At 44.4% G+C, this 26,602-nt stretch overlaps 2 protein-coding genes across 4 annotated transcripts in view; one reads left to right on the plus strand and one right to left on the minus strand.

Moving 5' to 3' along the window:
• LOC109412795 (uncharacterized) overlaps nucleotides 1-3,895 on the plus strand; it is an 18,895-nt gene extending 15,000 nt beyond the window's left edge. The window contains exons 3-4 of the mRNA XM_029867765.2: nucleotides 3,180-3,348; nucleotides 3,415-3,895. Coding sequence (XP_029723625.2) covers nucleotides 3,180-3,348; nucleotides 3,415-3,758 — 513 coding nt within the window. The 3' untranslated portion in view covers nucleotides 3,759-3,895. The remainder of the gene's footprint in view (nucleotides 1-3,179; nucleotides 3,349-3,414) is intronic.
• On the minus strand, nucleotides 3,794-19,387 carry LOC109404031 (L-asparaginase). Of its 3 annotated transcripts, none has more exons than XM_019676895.3 (4): nucleotides 19,123-19,387; nucleotides 5,779-6,146; nucleotides 4,701-5,686; nucleotides 3,794-4,644 (listed from the first exon to the last, which is right to left on the minus strand). In XM_019676895.3, exons 2-4 carry the CDS (start codon nucleotides 6,134-6,136, stop codon nucleotides 3,874-3,876), a joined length of 2,115 nt encoding a protein of 704 aa, XP_019532440.3. In that variant the 5' UTR covers nucleotides 6,137-6,146; nucleotides 19,123-19,387; the 3' UTR covers nucleotides 3,794-3,873. The 3 variants fall into 3 exon arrangements, with proteins under 3 accessions (XP_019532440.3, XP_019532439.3, XP_062703422.1); XM_019676894.3 differs by lacking the exon at nucleotides 19,123-19,387 and adding an exon at nucleotides 18,859-19,013; XM_062847438.1 differs by lacking the exon at nucleotides 19,123-19,387 and adding an exon at nucleotides 18,139-18,790.
• Nucleotides 19,388-26,602: the final 7,215 nt, after the last annotated feature.

Genomic DNA, 26,602 nt, shown 5'->3' on the forward strand with positions numbered 1-26,602 from the left:
TACTCACTGTTCACTCCCTACTCCGCACTGCTCAATGTTCAGTATTCACTGTTCACTATTTTTTTGCACTCGTAACAACTTATTACTCACTCTCAACTGCTTCACACTCCTCACTTCTCAATCTTCAATATTCATTGCCCATCTCTCACTCCCCCCAAGAAGCACACATGAAATATAAAATTTACGACAGCGCAAGTTTTGGTTGTATATAAGTTTATTAGACGTAACTCTAACATTATGCTGGAATAACGTCACAATAACTTCTATTCAACCAAAATTTGCACTGTCGTAACTCTTATATGACATGTGTGTTGCTTGGGTCACTACTCACTCCCTACTCCTCTGTAACCACCCAGCACTGCCCACATCTCATTCCTCACGGCTCAACAGTCTTGACTCTTCAATGGTTACTGCTCACTGCTTACTCCAACTTATCACTGCTCACTCCCTAATCCAAATCGCTAATTTTTCACTCCTCACTTCTCCCTTGTAGGAAATTTTAGGGGAGTGTAAGAAGAGAGGGTTCTGGGGGTTTTCAGGGGTGTTTAAAAGGGGTATCGTACTCTAAGGAGATTTAGAGAAATCCCAGGTGGAATCAGGAGGATTTAGGGACGTTTCAGGGGCAATCAAGTCAAGTCTTAAAGGGTGACAAACGGTTTCACGAGTTTTTCAGACGTTTAAAGGGGTTTTAGAGACCTCTCAAACAACCTGAAGACCTCTGGAAATGTCCCTGCAAAACTCTTGAAAACCTCTGAAAACCTCAGGTTTTCCAGGATTCCAGACGGTTTTGAGGGAGTTTCAGAAGCAGTTCCAGGAGGGGCTTTCGGAGAATTTTCAGCAGGTTTCGGGGTGTTTCAAGGGTGTTAGAAGGGGTTCACAAGAGCCTTTCAGAGACATATCATCCTGTTTCAGGGTCATATATGGTGATTCTTAGCATTTCAGGGGCGTTCAGGGGGTTTGAGGAAGTTCCAGCTGGTTTTAGGGGGTTTGCGGCGATTCAGGGGTATTCCACGGCATCTCAAAGGGTATCAGACGGTTTCAAGGGTTTCAGAGACGTTTCAAGAGCATGTTCCAGAGAAGGTTTCGAGAGTTTCAGAGGGCTCTAGGAGGCATTATAAGGTTTTAGAGCCATTTCAGGCCTTTCGGATAACTTCCAGTAAATTTCAAAGGCGTTTTAGGGATTTTCGGAGAGTTTCAAGGGTGTTACAGGAGGTTCACAGAAGGTTTTCAGAGACATATAGTCATGTCATTTCAGGGGCGTTGCAAGGAGATTTGATGAAGTTTCACGTGGTTACGGGAAGTTTTAGGGGCGTTTCAGAGTCATCCCACTGAAGTCCTCTAAAGAGTATCTGCCATCCCTTTTAACACCTCTGTAGATCACAGGACTCCCAGGATTTCAGAGGATATTGAAGGAGTTGCAGGAATAGTTTCGAGGGTTTCGGTGGGTTCCTGTGGCGTTAGAGAGTTTCAGGGGGAAGTTCCGGGGGTTTGACGAACTTTTAGCGACGATTCTGGAGTATTCCAGGGCATCTCAAAGGGTGACAGATGGTTTAAAGGGGTTTTCATGACGTCTCAAGGGGTTTTAGAGTTCTCCGCAACTCCCAAAAGACTTCTAAAAACTCTCTGCAACTCCCTTAAACAACTCTGAAAACCTCAGGTTTCCCAGGGCTCCAGAGGGTTGTTAGGGGGTTTCAGGGGCAGTTTAGAAGGTTTCGGGGAGTTTCAGTGGCATTGCAAGGGTTTTAGTTTGATTGCATGGGATGCTAGAGAGGGTTTTCACAGGGTTTCATGAGGTTTCTGGGGGCAGGGGCGTTACATGTGGTATGAGGGAGTTTCAGAGGGTCTTCGGTTGTATTTCAGTGAGTTTCAGTGGATTTTCAGCGAATTTTAGATGCATTACAGGGAGTTTCAAGGGCGTTTTCGGGAGAGAGCCTCCAAAACCCGGTGTATACCCAGGTGCGTTACAAGGGGTCTGAGCAGGCTTCAGGGAGTTTTAGGAAGCATAACAGGAAGTTAGAGGCGATAAATGTGAATTACGGCACGTTTTGGGGTTTTCAGAGGATGTTCAAAAATATTTGAGGTTTCGGATAATTTTCAGCAGGTTTCAGGGACGTTACAAGGAGTTGCCGGGAATATTTCGGGATTTTTGGAGGGTTTCAGGGGCTTTACAGGAAGTTCAAGGAGGCCTCATGGCGTTTTCAGACACATATAAGGGGATTTCAGGGGTATTTTGAGGAGTTTCATTGGATCACAGGGATTCAGTGGCGTCACACACTTGGAAAAAATCACCGACTTCGGTAATTTTTTTACCGAAATCTCAACCGTTAAGTTTTTTACCGGAAAAATTCGGTAACGTTACCGAACTTCGTTAAATTTTGACAGATAAACGATAACATTTTACCGAAATTTGGTAATTTTTACAGGATTTCGGTAAAAAACCATTACCGATCGCTCAGCTGTTGAGATTTCGGTAAAAATTACCGAACGCGAGTAGCTGTGCACAGGTAGTTTCAGGAGCGAAGGGTTCGGAGAATTTTCGCACTATTTGCATGGGATCTCAGAGGCGTTAAAAGAAGTTTCAGGAGTATTTTCGAAGGTTTCGAAGGGTTTCATGCTCGTAACAAGGGGGTTTCGGAGGATATTTCAGAGTGTTTCAGATGATTTTTACAGGAGCGTTACAGAGGGATGTTTTTGGGGTTATTGAATAGCTTCAAGGGTTTTAAAGGGTATAAGGGACATTCAGGCCCCCCTGAAACGACCCTGAAACCCCCTTAATGCCTCTTAAAACCCTATGAAGTCTTGCCGGGGGCTGAAAATCTCCCTAATAAAGCTAATAATAATAACCCTGTGAAATTTTCTGAAACTCTCTGTAACGTCCTTGAACCGCGTTGAAATTCCTATGATACCTTCTGAAATGTCTTCGAAAATTCCTGAAAACCCTTGCATCCGCGGTAATACACTTTGAAACCTTCTTTGCGGCTTCGTCCGACGCCTTTTTTGAATTCGAAAAATGGCAACTGAGTTTCAAAAATACCTTTGTTCCATAGGTTGCTATGATTTGGTAAAAGTAAATTTTGACCATTCCTTCAGTTCGAAATCACAGAATGTCGATTGAAAATCTGTCGAGTCTGACAACCTTGTTTCATCTGAAAGTCCTGATCCTTCAACTTCCCTCGCAGGGCGTCCCCGCGCTGAACGTGAACGTGGGTGCAGTCATTCTGGCGGGCGTCCTTGCCATCGCTGGAGCAGTTCTAGGCGTTGTGGTGCGACTGTTCAAAGGCGAAGGTATGATGAATCCCATGGCAGCGCTCGGTCTGATGCAACAGCAACCGGAGAAGAAAGAACGAGGTAAGCTGATCAGTAGTTCAAAGCCTACTGAGCGCTGATGGCGATTTTCACCCCTCAATGTTTCAGCTAGCGATCATCCCGACCCGAGCACCCTGTGGACACTGATGGAAGCGGTGGACAAGAGCCTGCAGAAGTTCAACATCGATTCGACGGCCTGCAGCCAGCGGGCGGTCTGCTGGTACGTCAAGGAAGCCATGAACAACGTCGTCGAGAGGCGGGCCAGCCGGCTGGACACCGTGATCAACGGACTGAGCGAAGCGGAATGGGCACTGAAATTTACCACCGGTACGGCGATCGAAGACGCGATCCGGACCGGACGACGAAACCTCAACTGCGGGCAAGCGTATCCGTCCTGTCGGATCAAGGCGGATACGGTGCGGAGGATCCTCAAGCATGCGACAAGGAAGTGATCTTCTTTAGGGTTAAGCAAGGTTACACGACACTGTAGTGTTGATGGGCCACTCGTTAGACTAGTGTAGCCGAATTTTATCTTAGAAACTAAATAAAGGTCTTGATCAGTACAAACTAATATTCGAACGATTCACGGAAGTCTGGTAAGGGAATCTCCTCAATTTCTTCGCCTCGCTTGGCATTCTTCTCCAGTAGGAAATCGATCACATGTTGGGCGTTGGACTTGGTAGCGTAGTCCAGGGGAGTAAGGCCTAGGTAGTCCACGGCGTTAACTTCGGCGTAGTTTTTAACCAGATACCGAGTTATGTCGAGGTTCGCGTACAAGGCTGCCACGTGCAGAGCCGTTCGACCGGTGGGATCGGCTTGGGAAAGATCGGCTCCAGCGATACGGTAGGACTCCAGCCGGTGTATCTGGTTCCGAGCCGCTGCGCTGCACAGACTCTCGCCTATCGCTCGGATCGATCCGGTCAGGTGCGCTCCGCATTTCAGCAGCAACCGAATGATTTGGTAGTGATCGTTGAGGATCGCGTCCATCAGCGGCGTCCGATCGTATCGGTCACGGATGTGAACGGCTGCTCCATTCTGGAGCAAATACTGAACGACTTCTATGTTTCCCTCGCAGCAGGCTACGTGCAAGGCCGTTCTCCGATCGTAGTTCTCTGCCGACAGGTTCGCTCCGTACCCTTTGATGTTGTTGATCTTGGCGACGTCTCCTGCCTGGACGGCACTGTTCACCATGGCCGGGAAGAGGGAAGATTTCAGCTGAACCAGTTCTTTGTCCGAGTTTAGCTGGAGAGTTCGGGCAACCGCGTCTATCAGGTCGTACTCCTGCATCTCCGGAGTCTTCTCGTGGGTCAACTCTCCACGGAGATTATTCTTCAACATCTGAAAAGAAGAGTCTTCAGAAAACGTGCTTTGGACAAGTCTTTGATAATACCTACCAACTTCTTCGTCTCATGGTTCCAACTGTCCTTGCTGATGACGTACGATAACTTGACTAGGGCAGCTTCCGGAGTCATGTCGAACCCTGGTATAACCCCGATGTCCTGAAGTTGTCTACCGGTTTCGTAAAGGTCGCTAACCGCTCCCTCGGTACACTGGGTGCAGTTAACGATCAGGACTTCGCGATCAGCTGCGTCACGTAGTGCTTCCAACAGATCCGGACGATTCGTCGGGATATTCCCTGCACCGTAGGTCTGTAGAACGACTCCGCGCATCGGCGGTTGCAGGAACGCCTTCACCGTAGCCATCGAGATACTGGGAAACACCCGCAGCAAACCGACGTTCTCGTCCATCTGAACATGCACGTTGAACTTCTCCACCGTGCAAGGCCGGAAGATCAACCGGTAGTCGATCTCCACGTGTATTCCCATCTTCGCCAGCGGCGCAGCATTCGGCGAGTTGAACGCATCCAGCGATCCACTGCTCACCTTGATCGTTCGATTACCCCTAAACAGTCGACTGTTGAAGAATACGCACACCTCGGGAATCACGTAGTTGCCCGCCATAATCAAGGCGGACGTAAAATTGTCCTTCCCATCGGTTCGGGTTTCAAAGATCGGGATTTGCGACCCAGTCAGGATCACCGTCTTTCCGAGATTCTCAAACATGAAGGATAAGGCCGACGCCGTGTAGCACAGCGTATCCGTACCGTGCAGCACTACGAAGCCGTCGAAGAACTCGTACGACTGCTTGATATCGTTGGCGATACGGACCCAATCGGCCACGCCCATGTTGGACGAGTCCAGAAGCGGTTCGTACTCGCAGATCTGGTACAGAATCCGCCGGTGTTCGCCTTCCACGTACGGAAGCACCAACGGAGCCATGTTCTTCGCGGGACCGTACCGCTTGGACGCATACGCGTCATCGTGCATGTTCGGGTATTGACGAATTTTGCGGACAAACTCGTTCGGTCGAGGTTCCAGCGCTAAAAATGAAGAAGTTCGAAAATATTTACTCTCGTTGCAATGACGCACGGTTTCACACTTGGTTCAACCTCGTTAGCACCTCTATGCTTACCGTTTTTCTCGTTGCGCATCATGCCGATCGTACCACCGGTGTAGATGACCAACACCTTCGCCTCGGGGTTCTCCGAGGGGAGTTTTCCGTAGCTGGAGTTCCGCCGCATGCAGAGTTTCGTCAAGTCGAGACTTCCACTGGGAGTTACGTCGATTAGCTGTTTGCGCTTCCACGGGAAGCTTTCGTTGGGCGTTAGATAACCGTTACCGTTGGTGGAACTGCTGCTGACCTTGGAGAACGTTCCTCCGTTGGTGGTTGAGGACGTGGCCGAGTTGATGCGCATTACCAGACCACCTTCATCGTCACTGTCGGAAGCACTCCGGACGGTGCTGTCCACTCCAACGGATGGATTGGACATGTTGGTGTGTCTGAAAAAGAATGATTTCGATTAGTAGATCTTGTTGATTTTTTCAGCAATTTGTGATCTACAGTCTATTACGACCAAAAACCAAACGTTAATATCATGTCGCTTTGATAGATCCTAAATGCTATTTCAAAATTGAACAGCTTCAAAGCACCCATTTGTTAACTAAGTCAAAATCATATATTTTATTTTTTTTTTATACGCTGAATGGCGGATATTTCTATTATTGCCAATATTCATCATCAGAATATCGGACACACGACTTAGAAGGTTACTCCGCTGCCAAACTTTTAGAACACCGCAAACTTTTAGAATACCGCAGAGTATTACTGAAGTACATAGAAGAACAGTCATCGTGTTTTACATGATTACTTAACAGCTAAAGCCTAGATTCTTTGCCTATGAGCGCTGAAGTAGCGCCGTGTAGGGTTCAGAAAGGGCTGAAAAGTGGTGAGTCGATAACCTGGCAAGAGTGTTTAACGTGTTGGAACGCTGCGATGTTCAGGAGTTTGAAATTCGGTGTCATAGTAGCCCGATCTTATTTGAATTTATTTGACATCTCAATTTTTCTATTCTTTATCGCGTTATCTTACACAATAAAGTCGATTTTTGCGAACACTATACGCAGCGCCAGCGCGAACATTTTTACTCGGGCATTGCCGACGCCCGACGTCGACCCAACCATCGCGACGCGTCGCGACCACGTGAGCGGGTTGCCGTGGCAATGAACGAACCGCATCGCAGCAAGCGGTTCCAAATTTGAATGTTTGCTGTAGAAGTGAAACTTTTCTCGAGTAGAACGCACATGGTCGATTAGATTATAATTAAATTAAATTTGCTAAAATTCAATGCGTAACTCGTAAACTATTAATCAATTTTGAGTAAAAGTGGCTTTGGTTACGGAAGAATAAGTTTCTGTTTGGTCTTGAAAACGGTGGTTTGTCGTAAATGCGTGATCGTGGTGCTAAGCGGTTAGGAACCTGATAGAAGTAAAAAAAAACTGATGCTTCCTCCAAACACGCTACCAGAAAACACACAATCGCCCCGCAGGAGCAGGTGAGCACTCTGACGGTTTTCGATTGCCAGGGAACCTTCTGGTACAACGATTGTACGAAGGTAGCCCATCGGAGTAACAATATACGCCAGAGGAACAGTTAACATTGGTTCAAGGAACGGTGCAGTGGTTCGTGAGGGTGAAGTTTTTGAGAATGGACAGCTGAGCTGAAATTAGGGACGATTCACCAAAATTTCCAAAATTTTGATTTGTGGAAGGAAACAAACAAAACAAAAATAGTTCCCAGAAATTATATGCCCGTCATTGCTGATGACTCTGTCTGTCAAAGAGGTGCCGCTCAAACAGCCTCTGTTTTGGACCTGGCATCCAGCGGCTGAGTATATCTAAATAGGCAGTCCTCCAGTCGCTGCAGAGCGATGTATACAGCACGGCCTCCGTATAGTACCCTGCTGAAACGTGCTTATCTTGAAGAATGACCACCTATTCCAGGGGTAGAAGTCAACCAAACAGAGAACTTCAATTCAAGGTGTCCTGCGATCCGTACCGAGACATGAATGGTCAAAGGCGTTTAAAATATGCTCGATCGTTTGGAGCCTGCGAGATACCGGAGCATCCCTCGCAGTAATTTATCTCTTGCCTCCACAAGAAGGGGGTTGACTAAGTCTCCGCTAAGAAGGGCGAATACCGGAGTAGTAGGTGAGCAATGCAAGCGTACGGAACCCTATTGCAGCCCCGGCCGGCGTACCGGGTGAAGTGATGGATGAAGCATAGTAGTTGGCGAAGGCTGTCAACAAGAACAGAAAAGGGCTTCCTGATATGGAAGTGTTGGGATCAATGGAAAACATCCAGGCAACACTGTCCTACATCATAGTTCACATCATGCTATGTCAAATCAACTGTGGGCTCACCAGTGACAACCGGAGTGTCACTGTGGTCCATTGCACGAATTTATTCTGGCCTGCTTACTCTCACATGAAATTTGACGTTTGAGCGGTGTCGGCACCTCTCAAACGTCAAATTTCGTGTGAGAGTAAGCAGGCCAGAATAAATTCGTACAGTGGACCGTAGTTACGCAATAGATGTGAACAACAATCAACGAAGTTGTCAACAAGCAAGATGGCTGCTTACACAGTTCATCCAGTTCGTTCGTGAATGTTTATATTCATTTGAGGCATAATTTTAATTGTCTCCAGTTAGCCTAGTGGTTAAGGCTATGGAAAATTTTCTCGACTCCCTGGGCATAGTGTATCATTGTACTTGCCTCACAATATACAAATTCATGCAATGGCAGGCAAAGAAAGCCCTTCAATTAATCACTGTGGAAGTGCTTAAAGAACACTAAGTTGAAGCGAGGCAGGCCAAGTCCCAGTTGGGACGTAGAGTCATAAAGAAGAAGAAGAAGATAATTTGAATTGTAGTGTAAATAAATCATTTTAGCATGTTAGTTGTAAATCGTATTGTAACGCGTTTTGCTAGTATGCAACAGGATGTGAATTCACAATAGTGTAAAGGTTATCATCGACTTCGCAACATCAGCAAGGACCTCAAGCAAGGCTTGCTCAGACCATGAGGAGCACAAGGCAATGGTGCTACCAGCCAGGGCCCGCGAAGCAGAAGGAAGCAAAGTCTGCCGGGACAGAGGCCTTTGCATTCGCGAGCAGCCCGACTGCAAACTGTAAGCAGTCGCATAAGCGCGTGAGGAAGCCATTGGGGAATGAGCTAGAAGAGTGTAAATTCCGAAATAAAAGAGCAACAAAGCTGATAACAATGAAACCACGTCTGCTGCGTAGCGATTGTTGGATAGAACCGATTCAAAAATAAATTCATGGCTGACTTTGACCAACATTGCCCCACAATTGTACTTGGTCATAATGAAGCGCTGAAGCAGTTCATCGATATACCGCTGCATCGGCTGATCGGGTGATTTGCATGCCCAGAACTTGCTCTGCTTCTCCTAGATCCTTCATGTAAAATTTGGACATCAACTGTTCCTTGACGTATACCATCCACCTCGGCTGATTGGAAAACATCAGCAAATCGTCGTTGTAAACGGCAATAATTATTACTCATGTAGAAGTAAACGCAGTGTAGCTCCACCCACTTCCTTAATCTAGTCTGACCTTTTCTTCGGGGTCCCTTTCTCCTGCTACTATTCGCTATTGTTCACTTCACCAGTTTCTTCTCGGTCCACGGTTCAAATGCGACCTTTGCCACCTAAATGAACCTGGAGATACTCGTCTTCCGAAGAATGAGCCTCCTTTGAATCTTCGGCGGGTGTAGCGGATAGCCGAAACTTCACCTGCCCAAGGCTTCGCCGGAATCATGTTAACGGCGGAAGGTTATTCAATTTGGGGTTAGGATTCGCCTTGGACCTACGATTTGAGGTAACCAGGGTTTAACGGGGTATCCTTGTAATCCACTACACAACCTGATCTACAGATCTATAACACACCTCTCGCAGGTTCTATTGTGAACTCCTCTGCTACGAAACACTTGGGCAAATGGTCGTTTCATTGGACAATTGAGGATCTCCAAGACTTTAATGGCCTCCTTTCACTACCACCGTCAACGTCTATGTTTCAAGCAAGGCAGAGTCATCTGGTGGCTAATGTTGAAGGATGATGATAGCTGCTATTTATGTTGATATAAGTGGCCCATCCGTCTGTGCCACAGAACCATCTCTCTCTCTCTCTTCTTGGCGTAACGTCCTAACTGGGACAAAGCCTGCTTCTCAGCCTAGTGTTCTATGAGCACTTCCACAGTTATTAACTGAGAGCTTCCTTTGCCAATGACCATTTTGCATGTGTATATCGTGTGGCAGGCACGAAGATACTCTATGCCCAAGGAAGTCAAGGAAATTTCCTTTTACGAAAAGATCCTGGACCGACCGGGAATCGAACCCGTCACCCTCAGCATGGTCATGCTGAATACCCGTGCGTTTACCGCCTCGGCTATATGGGCCCACAGAACCATATCGTCCGCTTCTATACTTCCTGGGATAGCTGTAGAAAGCTCCATCTCCGGAACTAGATTTCGTCACGCTGATCATCTTGACATCTTGAAGAATTTTGGATTCGGGCTCCGAACGCCGCGAGGCCCATGACCATAGGCTCATACATTTCTGGCAAAGCCATCAGACGCCAATAACGTGTCGTCAACTTTAAATACAACTTCGGACAGTTAGTGTCTGGTTGACATCATCTGGCTTACGTATTCCATTCCGTCGTACCGAAAGGCGTTCTAAAGGTTCGTCCACGCTGCTTTGTTCGTTTCTGCACTTTGAACCAGGGTGTAGTTCACTGGCTCAATACTCAGGCAGATAGTAGCGAGGGCTCGAAAAAGAAATCGCATCTGCTGGGTCCTCTTCTTGCCGCTTTTCGGCGTCCCTAGTTCCTTCACGAATCAGGAGCAGCTTGGTTGCAAACGCCCACGAGGTGTAGTTTTATCTCTCAGCAGCTCCATTACCGGCAACGAAATCCCACTCGCCTAGGAGTGGTCTCATCTTCGGTCATTCCTGAATGGGCATTTCATCCATTGTCGGATGCACCTTTATCACCGCCTTGGTTTTAGCTTCTGAACATCTTCGAAGACTTGATTTTGAGGTTGGAACTTCAAAATTTTCAACGTTTAACGTGCTTGAGAAAAAAAGTTCGACTTTTATTGATCCGTTGCTTCGGAGCAAACGTGCAAGGCCCATAACCTGATAGCAATGAATACACGGCTTCTGCGTAGGGATTGATGGATAGAACTAATGATTTATTCAAAATTAAATTCATGGCTCACTATAGTTTGTAGAGTCTATAGAGACTAACAAAAGCTCGTGAGTCGAGCTCCAAGTAGACATCCCAGATGACTACTAAGAAGAGTGAGCCCGAGAGAAGGCCGATCCATCCCGGACCGTTAGAGGGTTGATGCAGACCTTGTGAAGTCCTCAGCCACCAAGTGTTGGGGCGAGTCAGGAGGAGCACGCCCTAACCCGTGCCCTAACCTGTGGGTACTTACCTTACCGATCAGGCTAAGGCCGGGGTGACCTCTGCTGTTCCTAGTAGCCGTCTCTAGTCCACTCGGTCCATGACGGTTTGTCTCCAGTTCCGCACTCTGCGTAGGGTCCGCAGATCGTCCTCCACTTGGTCGACTCACCTAGCTCGCTGCGCTCCACGTCTTCTTGTATCGGTCCGGTCGGATAACTCTGACGAACCATTTTAGTTGGGTTGCTATTCGACATCCTGAGGACGTGACCCGCCCACCGTAGCCTCCCGATTTTCGCGGTATGGACGATGGTTGGTTCTCCCAGCAGCTGATGCAGCTCGTGGTTCATTCGCCTTCTCCAAGTACCGTCTTCCATCTGCACTCCGCCGTAGATGGTACGCAACACCTTCCGTTCGAAAACTCCAAGGGCGCGTTGGTCCTCTGCACGTAGGGCACATAACATAAGTGGAACTCCATGGTCAGAGCGAAGGAAAAAGTTGTATCCTTTTCCAGCACGCGAAACTGTTATATCTTTCACAAAAGGCGTCGAACTGTCATTTATTTTGGTAAACAAAAAACATCTGATCCAACCAGTATTCCAGTTTTGGCAAAGAATACAGGAACGAAGATTGGCATCTGAGATGTGCGCAAAACTAGCTGCTGGAAAACCACTTATTCATTTTGACATAAATTGATTGAAATCTTCGAAAAAACACATCCACGTTTCACATATCGATCTCCCTTTATATTTAAAGCCATAAAACGCATTTTTGACTTGAGTTTACAAAGCTTTATTACAATTTATGTCCTATTTTAGATCTCCACGTGCTGCAAGTCTAGATCTATGAGGTCTTTGTTTTACTTCACAGCAATGAAAAATGGTATACATGCTGAAAAATAGTATGGCAATAATGTTATAATGCATTTGACATTTCGATGCCCTGTATACCAGCGTACGAACTCGGAAAGGCATCAACTTTTTGAGCCAGAGTTCCACTTATGTTATGTGCGTAGGGTCCATGTTTCGTGCCCATAGAGGACGACCGGTCTAATCAGCGTTTTGTAGATAAATAGTTAACTTCGTGTTACGGCGAACTTTATTCGATCGTAGAGTTCTGCGGAGTCCAAAGTAAGCACGATCTGTGATCTGTGATCTGTGATCAGTGATCTCGATCGATTGTATCATACGCCGATTTGAAATCGATGAACAACTACACACTTAAAACTGATTCTCGAGCTCGGCAAACAAATTTGCTGATTTCAAACGGCAACTCGATATTTTGCTGATATTTCAGCAAACAACACGTTTTCGCCGAGATTGTCCAAAATGCTTTACCGAAATATCAGCAAATTGTTTAAGAACTTGGAAAACTGACAGCATTTTTTGCTGAGCCCATCGGTAAACATAAATTTTACTGAAATCAGCAAACGAGATTACCGAATTTCGGCAATACAACTGTCAGTTATGCAGCTACCATGTCTGCCAAAAAAAACACAACAGGTGCTGGTGCTGAAAGTGCTGAATCTACATCATATATTTCAAATCAAGTGATTTTTCAAACGAAGTGTGTGTAAATTTGTAAGAATGTGATATCTTTTTGTAAGTACTTATTGCTGATAATTTACATATTTAATCGATTACAGAATGCCAGTTTGACGCCATTTGACGCTGTACTTCAGGGAGGTGTTCGCGTTGGGGAAGCCGATAAATTATTGATTCAATGTGTTTGCTTGTGAAACGGAATGAACATTTAAAGCAACAAACTGATTATTCTGTACGACATTTCTTTGAAAAAATTGAAAAATATATACGAATAAAACCTTTCCATTCTGTTCCCGTGCGAGCGCAAAATATTCTTTTTAACTTTTTTTCTTCCATTCTGCAAAACATAAACAATACAAAATGCCGAGATTCAGCAAATCCATTCGTACCTAGAAATGATTTTGCCGAGCACTCAGCAAATATATTTGCTGAGAATCTCGGCAAAATATTGATAGCTGTCATTATTGTGATTGCCGAGTTCCCGGCAAATCTATTTTTTGCTGAGGTGGTTGCCGAGCACTCGGCGGTGCCAATCTCGGCAATCGGTTTGCCGAGATTCGGCGAAAAAAACTTAGTGTGTAATGTGTGGGCACGTTGTATTCGCGACATTTCTGCAACATCTGGCGGATGGCGAACATCTGGTCCGTTGTAGCGCGTTAACCCATGAATCCAGCCTGATATTGCCTAACCTGTGGGTGCCTCTTTCATTATCAAGACCAAGGCACTAGGAGGTCTGGAAAGCGATGAGAGATGATCCCAGGCTGTAAAGCTGAAGGTGGATTGGCCGGCGTGCTCGTTATGTATCAACCAGCCGTTGGAAGTTCGATTCAATCTATTGCGAACCTGCGCAGAACTTGTCTAGGAGTAAGGCGACGGTTTCAGAAAGCTAGGCTGAAAGCATGAAGAGCGGGATGAACGACCGCTTGCGCTCAAGACCGAGATTAGGGTGGGCAAGCAAAAGGCCTGTTGTGAGGGCCTCCTGCACATAGCCTTTGTCAGAATGTCAATACGAATCTGTGCGCATGCAGGAACGTGAAGGCAGGTGTAGAGGCTCCCACCGAGCATTCTCTAGAGATGCTGGAGAGGATTACCGAGAGGCTATTCTCACACTATCCTTATCTTTAGCTTTCTTTCATAGGTTCGCCGGGAACTTTATCGACCGTATCACGCTATCAAGTCGGTTACTAAAACTGCTCAATAGCACCCAACCGAAAGATAAAGCAGCATGCGGTGATTGGAACAAGCGACACTATCACTTCTTAGCTTGTAGAGGAGGTGACACATGAATTTGAGAATTGACTAGGTCAGTCGTAACCAAAACGTCGTCACAGGGTTCCTAACTCGGCTACACAGGTCATACCGTGTCGCCCCGCTTTCCGAGGACATAAGCAGTGGCGAGGCCGATCGGGAAGTTGGAAATACGCCTGCGCCGTACCTTGGTGTCCCCCTAAAAGAGAGAGTCATCATGAAGTCCGAGTTAGCAAGATAAGGCCGCTAACCTCGAGGGTGCGAACGGTACTAGAGTTTTCCAAAGCAATACCTCCTGGTGGTCCTGAGGAGACGATCGGCTTGTCGACAATAGGAAGCCTTTGTTGGCGCCGGTGAAGGTCTATTTTTCTGTTAAAAAGTTAACCCGTTTGACCCCAGGTAAAAATAAAAGTTCAAAAAATCGCCAACAGCCTATTTCCCAACAGTATTCAACCAAATTTTGAGCTTGAGCTTGAGCTTGAGCTTGATTGACCGCCCGTGGATGCTACTCCAGTATCGCCAGACCAGCTACACTCACACAAGGACCAATGAGATAACTGCCGGGGACTAGCAGGCATCTTCAGTGTGTGAGCGTTGGTGATCTTATATTTTTAGGCGACAATGGCGCCTGCCACGTCAGGTTGCAGGTCAATGTGGGGAAGGGGTAAGGAAGTGATGATTGCAATCGTTTGTATCCACATCTGGCCGAATATACCTCTGCGCCAGCACAAATTCATGCGGATGTTGGAGTGTTGGTGGGAATTGGTTGGCAGAAGGTTCACACATTGGTGTGTGGATACCAGGGGAAGGTGATAGAATTGTGTGATTTTATTATTTTTAAAGATGTGCGGCACAGTTCGCTTGATTGCATAACTTGTAGGCGTTTTCTAATAGGATTGTGACACTGTGCTGTGAAAGTTTGGAAGGAAGGGAAACGGCTTTTTCAACTCGTTTCTGTTCTAGCGACGGCTATGAACATATTTATATACATGAGTTGTATATGTAGAGAGCAGAGAGAAAGTATATAGAAAGATACAAAGTTGGAGGAAAGGGACGGGCCAGGGATTGAACCCAGGACCTTCTGCATATAAATCAGAAGCGGTAGCCACTAGACCACCAAGCCCGTCCCAACAGTATTCAACCAAATTTTGAACACAAACTCGCACAACACTAAAGTTTTAGACATATACGGGATCAACATTTTCTTGGACTTCTGGACGGAGTAAGGCCGGTGGATCACTGGGTCAAGTCGGGCAAACATAAGATCAAGTACGATTTGCACCGCCATAACTTTTTTCTTAACGAAGTTTTTCAATGGGAGTTTGCACATTCCGACAGTTGATGTTGCTACAGGTTCGAATTTGAGATTTTCCGATAGGTTTCTTTTGAGTTCTTGAGATATTCAACATTTCTGAACCATCCAAGTCTTCATTTGCGTTAGTTGTTTTCAAATGAAATTAAACACGAGATATTATTTCCTTATTGACCCCATAGGTCATCGGAGACATCTTTAAAACATATGTTGCCCTTGCAGTACTATCAATATATCCTGAATATCTCGATGGATTGTCCGAATTCGTCCTTACAAAACATGAACATTCGAACTAATCACCAAGGATTATTTTCAATTATTTTTATCGCTTTTATTTGCACCAATACTTGAACATCTGCATAATGTTTGTTATATCAACGGACAGTACAAATTTTGGACGATCTGATTGAAGTCATGCCTTGACTACAGAGAACCGTAGATGGATTAAATTAGACCTATTTGCATGCGGAAAACAACGGTTAGCACCAGAAACCAATACTACATCGAACAGGGGTAAGTAATAGCCTCGACTAGATTCCTGAGTACCCGGGATGGCCTGGCTGAAATCAGGCCTTGAGTTCATTGAGCTGTAGTAAAAACTGTTTTACCTATGTGGAACCTCTGTGCACTACATAAACTTATATTCTATCATGTGTCGAAGAGAAGGTCTCGCACAACTATTTCTAGGAAAATGTCATGACCTAAGCGAAGTCATGCCTTGACTTCAGAGCACCATAGACGGACAACAATGGGAGTTATTTGCACGCAGAAAACAATGCTTAGCTCCAGAAACCAACACTACATCGAACTGGAGTAAGTGAATTCCTCGACTAGATTCCTGAGTACTCAGGATATCTTGATTGGAGTAAGGCCTTGAATTCATTGAGCTGTAGATGAAATGTAATCACATGGTCTCTCAAAACTATTTCTAGGGAAATTTGATAAACTCATTCGCTCATACCTCAATTCGCTCATGCCTTGACTTCTACTACTCCTGTTCGATGTACTAGTATTGGTTTCTGGAGGCAATCATTGTTTTCCGCATGCAAATAGGTCTAACTGTAGTCCATCTACGGTTCTCTGTAGTCAAGGCATGAATTCGCTTAGTTTATCTAATTTCTCTAGGAATAGTTTTGAGAGACCTGCTCATTGACACATGATGGATTATGAGCTTATATAGTCCAAAGAGGTTCCACACAGGTAAAACATATGATTACAGTTCATCAACAGCTCAATGCCTGACTTCAATCTAGATATCCTGCTGAGTACTCAGGAATCTAGTCGAGGAATTCACTTACTCCAGTTCCATGTAATATCGGCTTATGGAGCCAACCGTTGTTTTCTGCATGCAAAAAAAATCTTGTTGTTATCCATCTACGGTTCTCAGAAGTCAAGGCATGACTTCGCTAAGGTCATCAAATTTTCCTAGGAATAGTTGTGAGAGACCTTTTCCCTGACACATGATGGAATGTAAGTTTATGTAGTCAATAGAGATTCTACACTGGCAAAACATGTGATTACAGTTCATCAACAGCTCATAGAACTCAAGGCCTGACTTCAATCAAGATGTCCCGTGTATTGAGGAATCTAGTCGAGGAATTTACTTACTCCAGTTCGATGTAGTATTGGTTCCTAGAGCCAACCATTGCTTTCCGCGTGCATAAAACTCTCATTGTTGGCTGTTGGCGATTTTTTGAACTTCTGTTTTTTACCTGGGGTCAAACGGATTAACGAAATGAACTTTGGCAGAAAATGTCAGCTCATGGTTTTCCGGCGAAACTAATTAGACTGATGTGTGCCACACTGGAAAGATCGTATCTTCGAGACACAGAAAGCTGGCCTCATTGTCACACGATCGCACATTCCCCTCGGCTTTGTGGATCTCTTCGGCATCAATCACGGCAGTGGAGGAGCCTTATGCTTCTCTGAAGAGGGAGAGAGCGAGAAAGCATATCCTCTCTCGACCAAGCCTAAGTACATGACTGCAGATAGAGGTAGAGGCAGGCCTGGTGGTGTTGGCGTCTAGGTACACGGAAAAACGAAAGTACCCAAAAGTGAGTTCATTCCACCCAACTTCGAGGTTGCGTGCGGGAAGCCAATTTTGAGTTGCTGGAGTCGATGTTTAGGTAGGTAGTTTGCATTTAGGCGTATACGGCCAAAGTACCTAAAGTCAAGGTTCTTTTTACTCAACCGCCAGTTAAAATTACTCAACTTTCGGTACTATGCCACTTACTCAATTTTGGCTTCCCGCATCGAACTCTCAAAGTTGGGTTGTTTTGCTATTCACTCTCTGACAACAATAAAGAGAGCGAATGAAACAGGATGCAAAAAAGAACTCAAAAGTGAGTTTAAAAATACTCAAATTTGGGTTCTCTTGTTTTTCAGTGTAGGGATTGGATGAGGAATCTGCTCTGTATGAGACGCTGATTCACTCGGTGGTCTTTACGGTCACGAGGCGTGGATGTTATCCCAATAATACCCAGCGATCCTTTCAGTACAATCACGCTGGTTTATACCGAATAAAGGGATATACATTATGTTACCATAGATTTGTTACTTTGTACAAACACATTCGAATCGCAAGGTTTCAGCAATAAGAATACATCAAAACCTGATCCTGAAGTGGTCATAAAAATTTAATATCAGGATAATGTGAATTTTTGTTCTGAATTTTGTAAGCGTATCTGATTATTTTTCTATGTCGAGATGAAACGTTGGTAACTCGTAAAATCGTCATCTTAGTAAACTCTGGTTAAACTTAAGTACCCACTGATATATTTGTTTTAACATCGCTTACTACGATCTATTGTTTATACTCGTCTCGTTACGAACCATCTGAACGATAAGCATTTATAGAAGCTCCGTGGCGCAATAGATAAACATTACAATCTTTTCTAAAATGTTTATACCTTTCGCGTGGACAGCAATTTGCAGCATTCTTCAGCTTTATTACAGTTTATCAGTACTACGAGATTCGCAATTACGCAATTCCGATAAAGCTTTGGCGTCGCGAATACATACTACCAATTCTTAAACGCAATTAATTCACGCGACGAAATGAAAGCATACTACTGTTCGCTTCCAAATCCAGCACGGTGTGTAAACTGGGTCAAGGTCGCTCGATAACTGAAGATTTTTTTATCGCTGACTTCTTTTTTCCTCTTTTCAAATGAAGCAAAGCCGCATGGCCTACTGTGACCGGCTTGAATTGTAAGTTAGTCCACACTGATATTGATTCACTTCACATACTCTCGAATGCCGGCATGAACACCTCAATTAGCGATGACCATGGACTTTTAGAACGACTTTGTGTAAGGCTTATGTAGAGCCACACTGTGTCCATTCCAATGTGAAAGCTGTTTGTTCTGAAGGTGGCTTAACCATTTATTCACTGGTATCCAATCCACGCTTGCTGATACGTTTCCATGTGAACGATATTTGCACTGGGTTGCATCATTGCTTGCTTCCACCAAAATCACACAATTTCGCAATTTTAAATCAATGTTTCACAACACTTGGCAAAACTTCACCTTCCTTGCAGCTTCCTTTTTTTTGGCTATTCGATGTTCTTCACTGAACTCGCGAAGTCAACTACTGTTTCGCAACATAATGGGAAGGAGAAAACTTGCCTTCTTCTCATCCACACCCAGGTTCTATGCGCACGCACGTGCTCTCTCTTGTCGTTGTTGCGGACGCAATTCTTCGAGAGCATCGTGGTAAACACCGGCCAAACATATGTTTTTGCTGATTATGCTTTCTCGACTCGGTCACTACAGACACCACCATCACCATCGGAGAGCAAACACATTAATGTTAACTATATAGAAGAGCCAGCGCACCTGAACCGGGCTCCTTCGATGCTGAATTTCACGGTTCGCACATGTTGTATTTACCTTTTCTGTTGTTCTAAGCCTGCTACGCCTGGGCTGCCTCGTGCTTATATGTAAAAAGTACGGAAACTCCTCTAGCCCCGTGGCGTGTCGCGGCGCCTACTGATCTGGAACTGTTAGCTGCGTTGCGTTCCGTTGAACGGACGCGATAGCACTGACTGACTCAACCATCAGACGGTTGAAGCTTATTATTTCATTTTTCTAGCAAATCGCTTATGTTGTTCCTTTCTGAATTTCACACATTTTTCGTCATGCTTGCGGCTGGGCTCCGCTCCGCCTGCGTTTTCCGCCGTTGCTGTGTATCTACCTGCGATATTCCCCTGGATGGATATCCCAGAATGGAAAGTATACTTTTTTTGGCATATGATATCTGTTGCGGATGCAGAACTACAGTAGAAGTGTGATAAGTGAAAGACAGCTAGTGGCAATCGAATTTCTAGGAGGATACCTCAGAGAACTCCTTATAAGATTCTTTAAGTTGTTTATTCAGGACTCCTTTAGAAGTTCTCTGTAATTCTACCAGGAGTTTCTTCAACCGAAATTTCTCCGGGTATTTGGTGCATGATTCCTTCAGGAATTTCTTCTATGATTCCTCCAGAAATTCCTTAAGAGATTTCCGCAGGAATGCTTTTTGAAATTCTAGCAGAAATTTCTTCCGTGTCTTTTTTTGTCCATAAATTTATTTCAGGAGTTCTTTCACAGGTTCTTCATGAAGTTCATTCTGCAATTCCTCCAGGATTTTCTTCGAGAGATTAATCGAGAGCTCCTTCCGAGATCCCGCTAGGAGTTCCTGCACGGATTTCTCCAAGAGTTCCTCCAAGGATTTTCTATGGAGGTTCCACCATGAACTCTTTCGGGTTTACTTCAGGAATTCTCTAGGTAATCTGTCTGTAATTCCTCAAGAAGTCCCTTCTGTGAGTCCTGTAGGAGTTTTCTCGTAATATTTCATCAACAATTTCAAGCGGGATTTCTTCCAGGATTTCTCCAGCGAGGCATTCATTCTGAGATTCCCCCAGGAATTCCTTCCTAGATTGCTCAAGAAACTCTATTGGATTCTGTCATTATTTCCCATTAGGATTACTCCGGGAACTCCTTATAGGATGCCTACATATGCTACTAACTGGATTCCTCCTGGAACTCCTTCCACAACTCCTTCAGAAGATCCTACTGGAATACCCGTAGATTCAGCCAGAATTCCTCCGGTAGTTCATTCTGAAGTTCTCAGTCCGTATCCAATGATATTCTTTGAGAAAACTCTCCAACCAAGCTCCAACAGTTTCTAAAGGAATTCCTTCTGCAGTTTTGTAAAGCATGAATCCCAAAAAAAGGTTAGACATCTCAAGAAGAAACTGCTAGACGAATCCCAAATGGAACTTTTGAAGGAGTCCTTAAAGGTCCTAAATAATGTTGAAACGACAAATGAAACACAGAAAGGCTTCTGTTCTTATCCGCTTCTGTCCTCCTAGAACTCAGCTTCTCCGCGACCGAGCTGCTTGCGCTGCCAAGCTCCTCCTGACACCGAGCTTCTTCCGACACCGAGTTGTTCTCAGCACAGATCCTTCAAGATACGAGTTGATTCCCTCACTGACAGTTGACATTTGATCGGATATTGGTCTCCTAAACGTCTCTTGGACGTCGAATTTTGATCTCCATGCTTCCCGAACTACCGAACAGCAGTGCGTCTCTGGGCCCATAACCTGTTCAAAGGAATGATACGTGCAGCAAGAAGTGATTACGAGTGAGCGCATCTTGATCGGCTGCTTCTAAGGGTACGTACGTAGGTCAGTGGACGACTGTTAACGATACCTGTTCTGCTTCGAGCATTATGGTTTCGAATACCTCGTCACTCGGATGATGCGAACTGTCGGATTTCACCATCCGCTTCCACGGTCTTCCCATATACAGGGCTGCAGGAACGTTGAAATGCGACTGCGTACGGAGCGTTTCAAGGAGTTTCAATGCGTTTCAGAGGGTCTCATTGCATTTTAGAAAGTTTGAGGGGGCTTAAGGGGCTCATAGGTGAATTTCACGGAGGTTTCATGAGGGTTCTAAAGCATTTCAAGGCGTTTCAATGCGTTTCAGGAGGTTCCCCAGGGGTTTTAGGGGGCTTCAGAGGATAGCAGGTAAGTTTTACGGAGGGTTAATAGGGATTTCAGGGGCGTTTCAAGGCGATTCAATGCGTTTCCGGAGATTTCATAGAGGTTTTAGGGGGCTTCACAGGCTCCTTCAGAGGCTGATTACCTGCGGTTGTGTGAGTATGAACCTTAGTCGCAAATCTCTTAGAGACAACCAAATACGTTATTAGATCCGATGACCTATACTCAAGGAAGTTCTTGGAGATCCTCAAACTGGCAATGGACTTGATAGCTACATGAGGTTGTGTTAACATAAATTTCATTCATGATGCTCCAATAGATTTACGCTTGTAGATCAGATGGCATTAACTCCAGGATGTTCTCGGATACTCCTATACAATCATAGAACTCATTACTCGGTATAATAAAGATGCCTGAGGTAGTGTCATCATAAACCTCGTTCATAACGCTCTTAGATACAACTTGTAGCCCTCGTAGGTTCGATGACCTATACTCAAAGGGAGTTCTTGGAGACCCATAAGGAATCTTCGTACTCATAACTTGGTAGATGATGATTATCTGAGATTGCGTGAATATGAACCTTATTCGTAAATTTCCTAGAGACAACCAAATACGTTAGTAGAACCGATGGCCAATACTCAAGGAAGTTCTTGGAAATCCTTAAATTGACAACGAACTCACCACTTGACAGCACATAGTTGCATGAGGCTATGCGAGTCTAAATTTAATTCATAACACTCCAATAGATCACTGATTACGTTTGCAGATCAGATGGCCTTAACTCGAGGGAATTCTCGGATATGCTATACAATCATAGAACCAACCACTTGATAGAACATAGATGCCTGGGGCAGTGTGAGTATAAACCTCTATGTTAATGCTCTTAGATACAACTAGTAGCCCTCGTAGATTCGATGACCTATACTCAAGGGAGTTCTTGGAGATCCTCAAACTGACAACGAACTCACCACTTGACAACATATAGCAACATGAGGCTGTGTAAGCATAAATTTCATTCATAATGCTCCTATAGTTCACTGACTACTGAAATGGAGGTTTCAGTGTAGTCAACGCCAACGTACGTAAACGTACGGATAAAGGGAGTTAGACGAACCTTTGGAAGCGGTCCCATAATCCTGGCTGCTTCGCGATAGGCTCGTCCCAGTTTGTACCTGTTCTCCAAATCTCCTGCATCTGTATTTATCTTCCCTTGAACTATCCATATGGCCTACTTCTTTCTCTGATGCCTTACTGATGTACTACTGCTTTTGCTCTTAACTGTTGATCTGCTCGTTCACCCTTCTGACAACTCTCAACTGACAACTCCCAGGTCATTTTGACAGATGTAACATGAGCATGAAAAGGACGGTAACAAGATCGATAAAGTAGATTATATGATCCGTCTTTTTCGTGTATGTGTGTGGTTTCTCAAAATGACCTGAGAATGAGTTAACTACATCGGCTGTTTTCCTGCTCTCCGCATCGACCAATGTGGCGCTAGCTTCTATGCGCGAAAAATCACTAAAAGTAAATCGCAAAAATATTGTATAGCATCTAAAGGCAAATTTATCGAAGTGGAACACATTATTCGAAAAAATATTTGGTAGTGGTTGTGCACAATGATGACTACCATTAAACCTACCAAATATTTTTTCAATAAAAGCTTTCTATTTAAAGTAATTCAAGTTTAGATGCTTTTCACCATACAAAATAAAATGGATTTACTCCTGCTGATCAACTGTGGGTGTGCGCCAAGCGGGTAGTCTATTGTCAAACATTGTCATGGCTACCTTTGTTGGTGTAATGAAGAATGTCCCAAGTTGCAGTTATCCACCGCCTCCTGTGTTCCTAATACAATTGCATGCACCAGCGCAAACAGCCTATTTCTGGAGAGCCAGAGCTGCGCGCGCGTTTGCGTCTTGTTGATGAATTTCAGGCGACGCGGACGAAGAAATCATTGCTGCTGTAATCGCCGTCGTCGTCGTCGTCGTCAATCACGTGGCGCTTGTTTTGGGGGGAACGTCTCGCTCCTGATATTACCAAGTGTCCGAATCAACATCAGGTCAGGTATGCAAATTTATTAGGTAAACAAGGCACAACACACCCCGCGTCGTATATCGAATCGAATCGCAGTAGGTTGTGCTTTCTAATGTTCGCTACTTAAATATCATGATGATACTAGCATCAAATGGTTGCCATTCATTAGCTCTTCTTCGTCTCTTTTTTTTTTTTGATTGACTTGAAGATATACTGTGTTTGTTTACCAGAACATCAGATATTCCCATGGCTACACAATTCAGATTTCTGTTGTTGTTCACGTAAGAATCGTCAAAGAATTTGTTCCTAACTCTCCGTTACGCCCTTTTGATAATCAGTCCGATAATTAGCTGAAACCATGCATAGTCAAATTTGGTCAAACGGCGGCGTGCACCATAAAAGAGGAATTTTTGGCATGTGCTGTGGCGTTGTGGTAATGTGCGCAGCGATAATGATCTTCTTCTTGCTCGAAGTCCAGGTTTTACGGCCCAACAAAAATCTGGTGACTTCTTCTATTGGATTCAATGTATGACGGTTGAAAACTTCCGTGCTATTTGATTTCATAAGTCTGTACTCACTAGCCTACTACGAGGACTCGGAGTGTTGATAAGAATCGACTGATAACGATCTGCGCGCGCTACTTGAGCGTCTCATACGTCCGTCGAAAAATATCACGAGAAAAGCGTGGCCGACTAGATGCGCCATGTGCTCTCCACGGCGTACCTAGGGAGCATCCATTAAGTACGTCACGCTAAAATTGATAATTTTCGACCCCCCTCCCCCCTTCGTACGGGTTTTCCTATACCTTATACATTGCTTGTCACACTTTCACAAAACCCACCCTCCCCCCTCTAAGCGTGACGTACTTAATGGATGCCCCCCTAGTTGAATTACTAATTTGTGCCGCTTATGGCCCCTTAGCGTGTCATCGCAAAATGGCTTCTTCAAAATCATTGACCGAAATCAACTTTACACAACATTGCACCAATCTACACTTATCTTATTCTATAAAATAATCAATTTCACGCGAGATATTCAGCATAAAAATGTACTCACACTACTTCAAATACAAGCCTCTTTCCAAGTAATCACGATTTCTAAGCATTAGTTCACTCGAAAGTAGCAATTTTTAACGATTTGTTTCGACTGCACTGAAACTGTGGTTGGCGGTGTTTACCACCCACCGCAGTACCAACGACGACGGCGGCAGCCCGGTGGTGTCTTTTGGCGCGCACAATCATCGATCATTGCATGTGATCATCATTGCAGTGATGTCGATCCTGCTGGCCAAAGCATCAATGAAATTGATCGAAATCAATTAAAAAATCCAGTCAAACACTTTGGTTATGCGTCATAAAATCAAAAATAATTTGTGGGGTGATTGTTTTTTAACTTTTTTACCACAATTGTTAGAGAAATAAACAAAGCATTATAATTTACGAAATCTTCACCAAGCGGTCCGCCAGCACTGCTGTTGCAGCAAACATAAACAGTGGGAGAGCGTACCAAAATAATTCGATCATTTCTAGCTTGTTACATAAAAAATCTATCATTTTTCGTGACATTTGGATATGTTTCCTTGTTATTCATTGAAGTAGAGTAGTTTACTGCTTGAGTTGCTTTCAAATGATTCATATTCTCGAAATGTTTACATTGGAGGTACCGAGACAAAGAGGTGATATTTTTTATGGAATTGGTATTGCCCATTGCACGGTGACGTCATCAAGAAATCGCTCTCTTTCTCTCCTACGGGAAATTAGAAAACAACAGGACCAACACCTGTCAAATTTGACAGGTACTGGTCCTGTTGTTTTCAAACTCTCTGAAGGAGCAAAAGAGATAGAATTTCGCCGTGAGGTGGTCTATAGAAAGGCTTCACAACTACTATCGTGCTTGATGATTGTTTGGAATAAGAATCAAATAAGAAGAGTAAAATTTGAGCTGACACGCTAAGGGGCCTTATCGCCGATTTGCAGTCCTCGACCGACACCGGTAGAGAATAAAAAAAATAAAAACAAAGCCATGTGTTTGTTTTGGCTGGGCGTCTTTCGGTCAACACGCGGGGGGTCAAAATGATTTGCTGCATTAGGGAACGTTCAAAAATTACGTCCAACTTTTGGGGGAGGGGGGGGGGTCTAAAAAAGTGTGACAGTACGTGTATAGGGTATAGGGAAATTGCGTGACAGAGGGGGGAGGGGGGGTCTAGAAATCCCGAAAAACGATGGACGTAATTTTTGAATCTTCCAGTATAGAGTATGTCATGATAATTGGCTTCTTTAACGGTGTTGAGATAATTCGATATAAGCTATTTTACGAGACGTTTCAGAACAGCTGATCGCAGCAGCGGCGTCAACTGACAGAAGTCCCCGCACGTTTGTTTTGCTGGAATTTCGTGTAATTTTTGAAAAGGTACTAGTTCGACAAATTGGAGATATTAGAAATTTGTACAAAAAAAGGCTCAAAAGCAGTCGAAGAAGCAATACGAAACTCAATAATTTATCAGGTATTTTTTTCGTTGTGAATGACTCGTTTAGAGCTGAAAAGAATTTGAATAAAAAAATTTCATTTTTGTTTTAGCCTGTTTGAAAAACTACGCTTGGCTTGCGCGCAGTCATTAACCATCATCAATCGGATGATGATTGGAAACGTAAACATCAGAGCGCGGAGTTCTGTCTTTTGACTAGCCTCATAAAATAGACTATTCTAAATCTGCGTGTCAAACTGAGCCGAAATCCAAATTTTCATGAATTTTGAAGCCCGGGAACCTATTTAAAAATCAATTTGAAGTTTGTATGAGAGCGATTTGTCGAATCACTCCTCGTCGGATTTTGTACTGGACAGAGCTGTCAAACAGTTGCCCAGCTGTCAAAAGGTGATTTCAAAAAATTGCTTTGATATTGATTTTAGGTTCTAAAAATCTGAAAAAAATCATAGTGGCTCAGAAAAACGTGCTCTTTTGTATAAAAGCAAAAAATCAATATATTTTCTAAAATTTCAAAACCCAATTGCAAATAGGGTTCTGAAGTCCTACACACTCAAAACAGATTTGCGGGCTCGGCAAAAACGCGCACAGCCGTCTGCTCAGTAAAACTATCAGCTGATATCCCAGCAAAAAGTGACATTTGTTAGCTGACTCTCAGCAAAACGATTGCCGAAGCTCGGCAATGAACCACAGACAAACAGACGTAACACCTTGAACGATTTTCATGGAAATCCATCGCCCAGTTCACACTACCATCATCTGGTGGAAAAGTTGCACGAATCACTGTTTTGTGCAATATCGTGAACAGAAGGCGCTAGTGTGAAACGTCAAATGCATAGAAAAACGATGCGCGCGCCTCTGGTTGTGA

The sequence above is a fragment of the Aedes albopictus genome, chromosome 1 (genome assembly GCF_035046485.1).
Source record: "Aedes albopictus strain Foshan chromosome 1, AalbF5, whole genome shotgun sequence".
In the NCBI taxonomy this organism is placed as follows: Eukaryota; Metazoa; Arthropoda; class Insecta; order Diptera; family Culicidae; genus Aedes; species Aedes albopictus.

Excerpts from the sequence above, each read along its gene's own strand:
- LOC109404031 (XM_019676894.3), bottom strand. The coding sequence starts at position 18,941 with ATGCTCTCGAAGAATTGCGTCCGCAACAACGACAAGAGAGAGCACGTG. Across the intron at positions 5,687-5,778 it reads GATGCGCAACGAGAAAAACG|CGCTGGAACCTCGACCGAAC; the intron begins GTAAGCATAGAG and ends CTTCATTTTTAG. Across the intron at positions 4,645-4,700 it reads ACCATGAGACGAAGAAGTTG|ATGTTGAAGAATAATCTCCG; the intron begins GTAGGTATTATC and ends TCTTCTTTTCAG.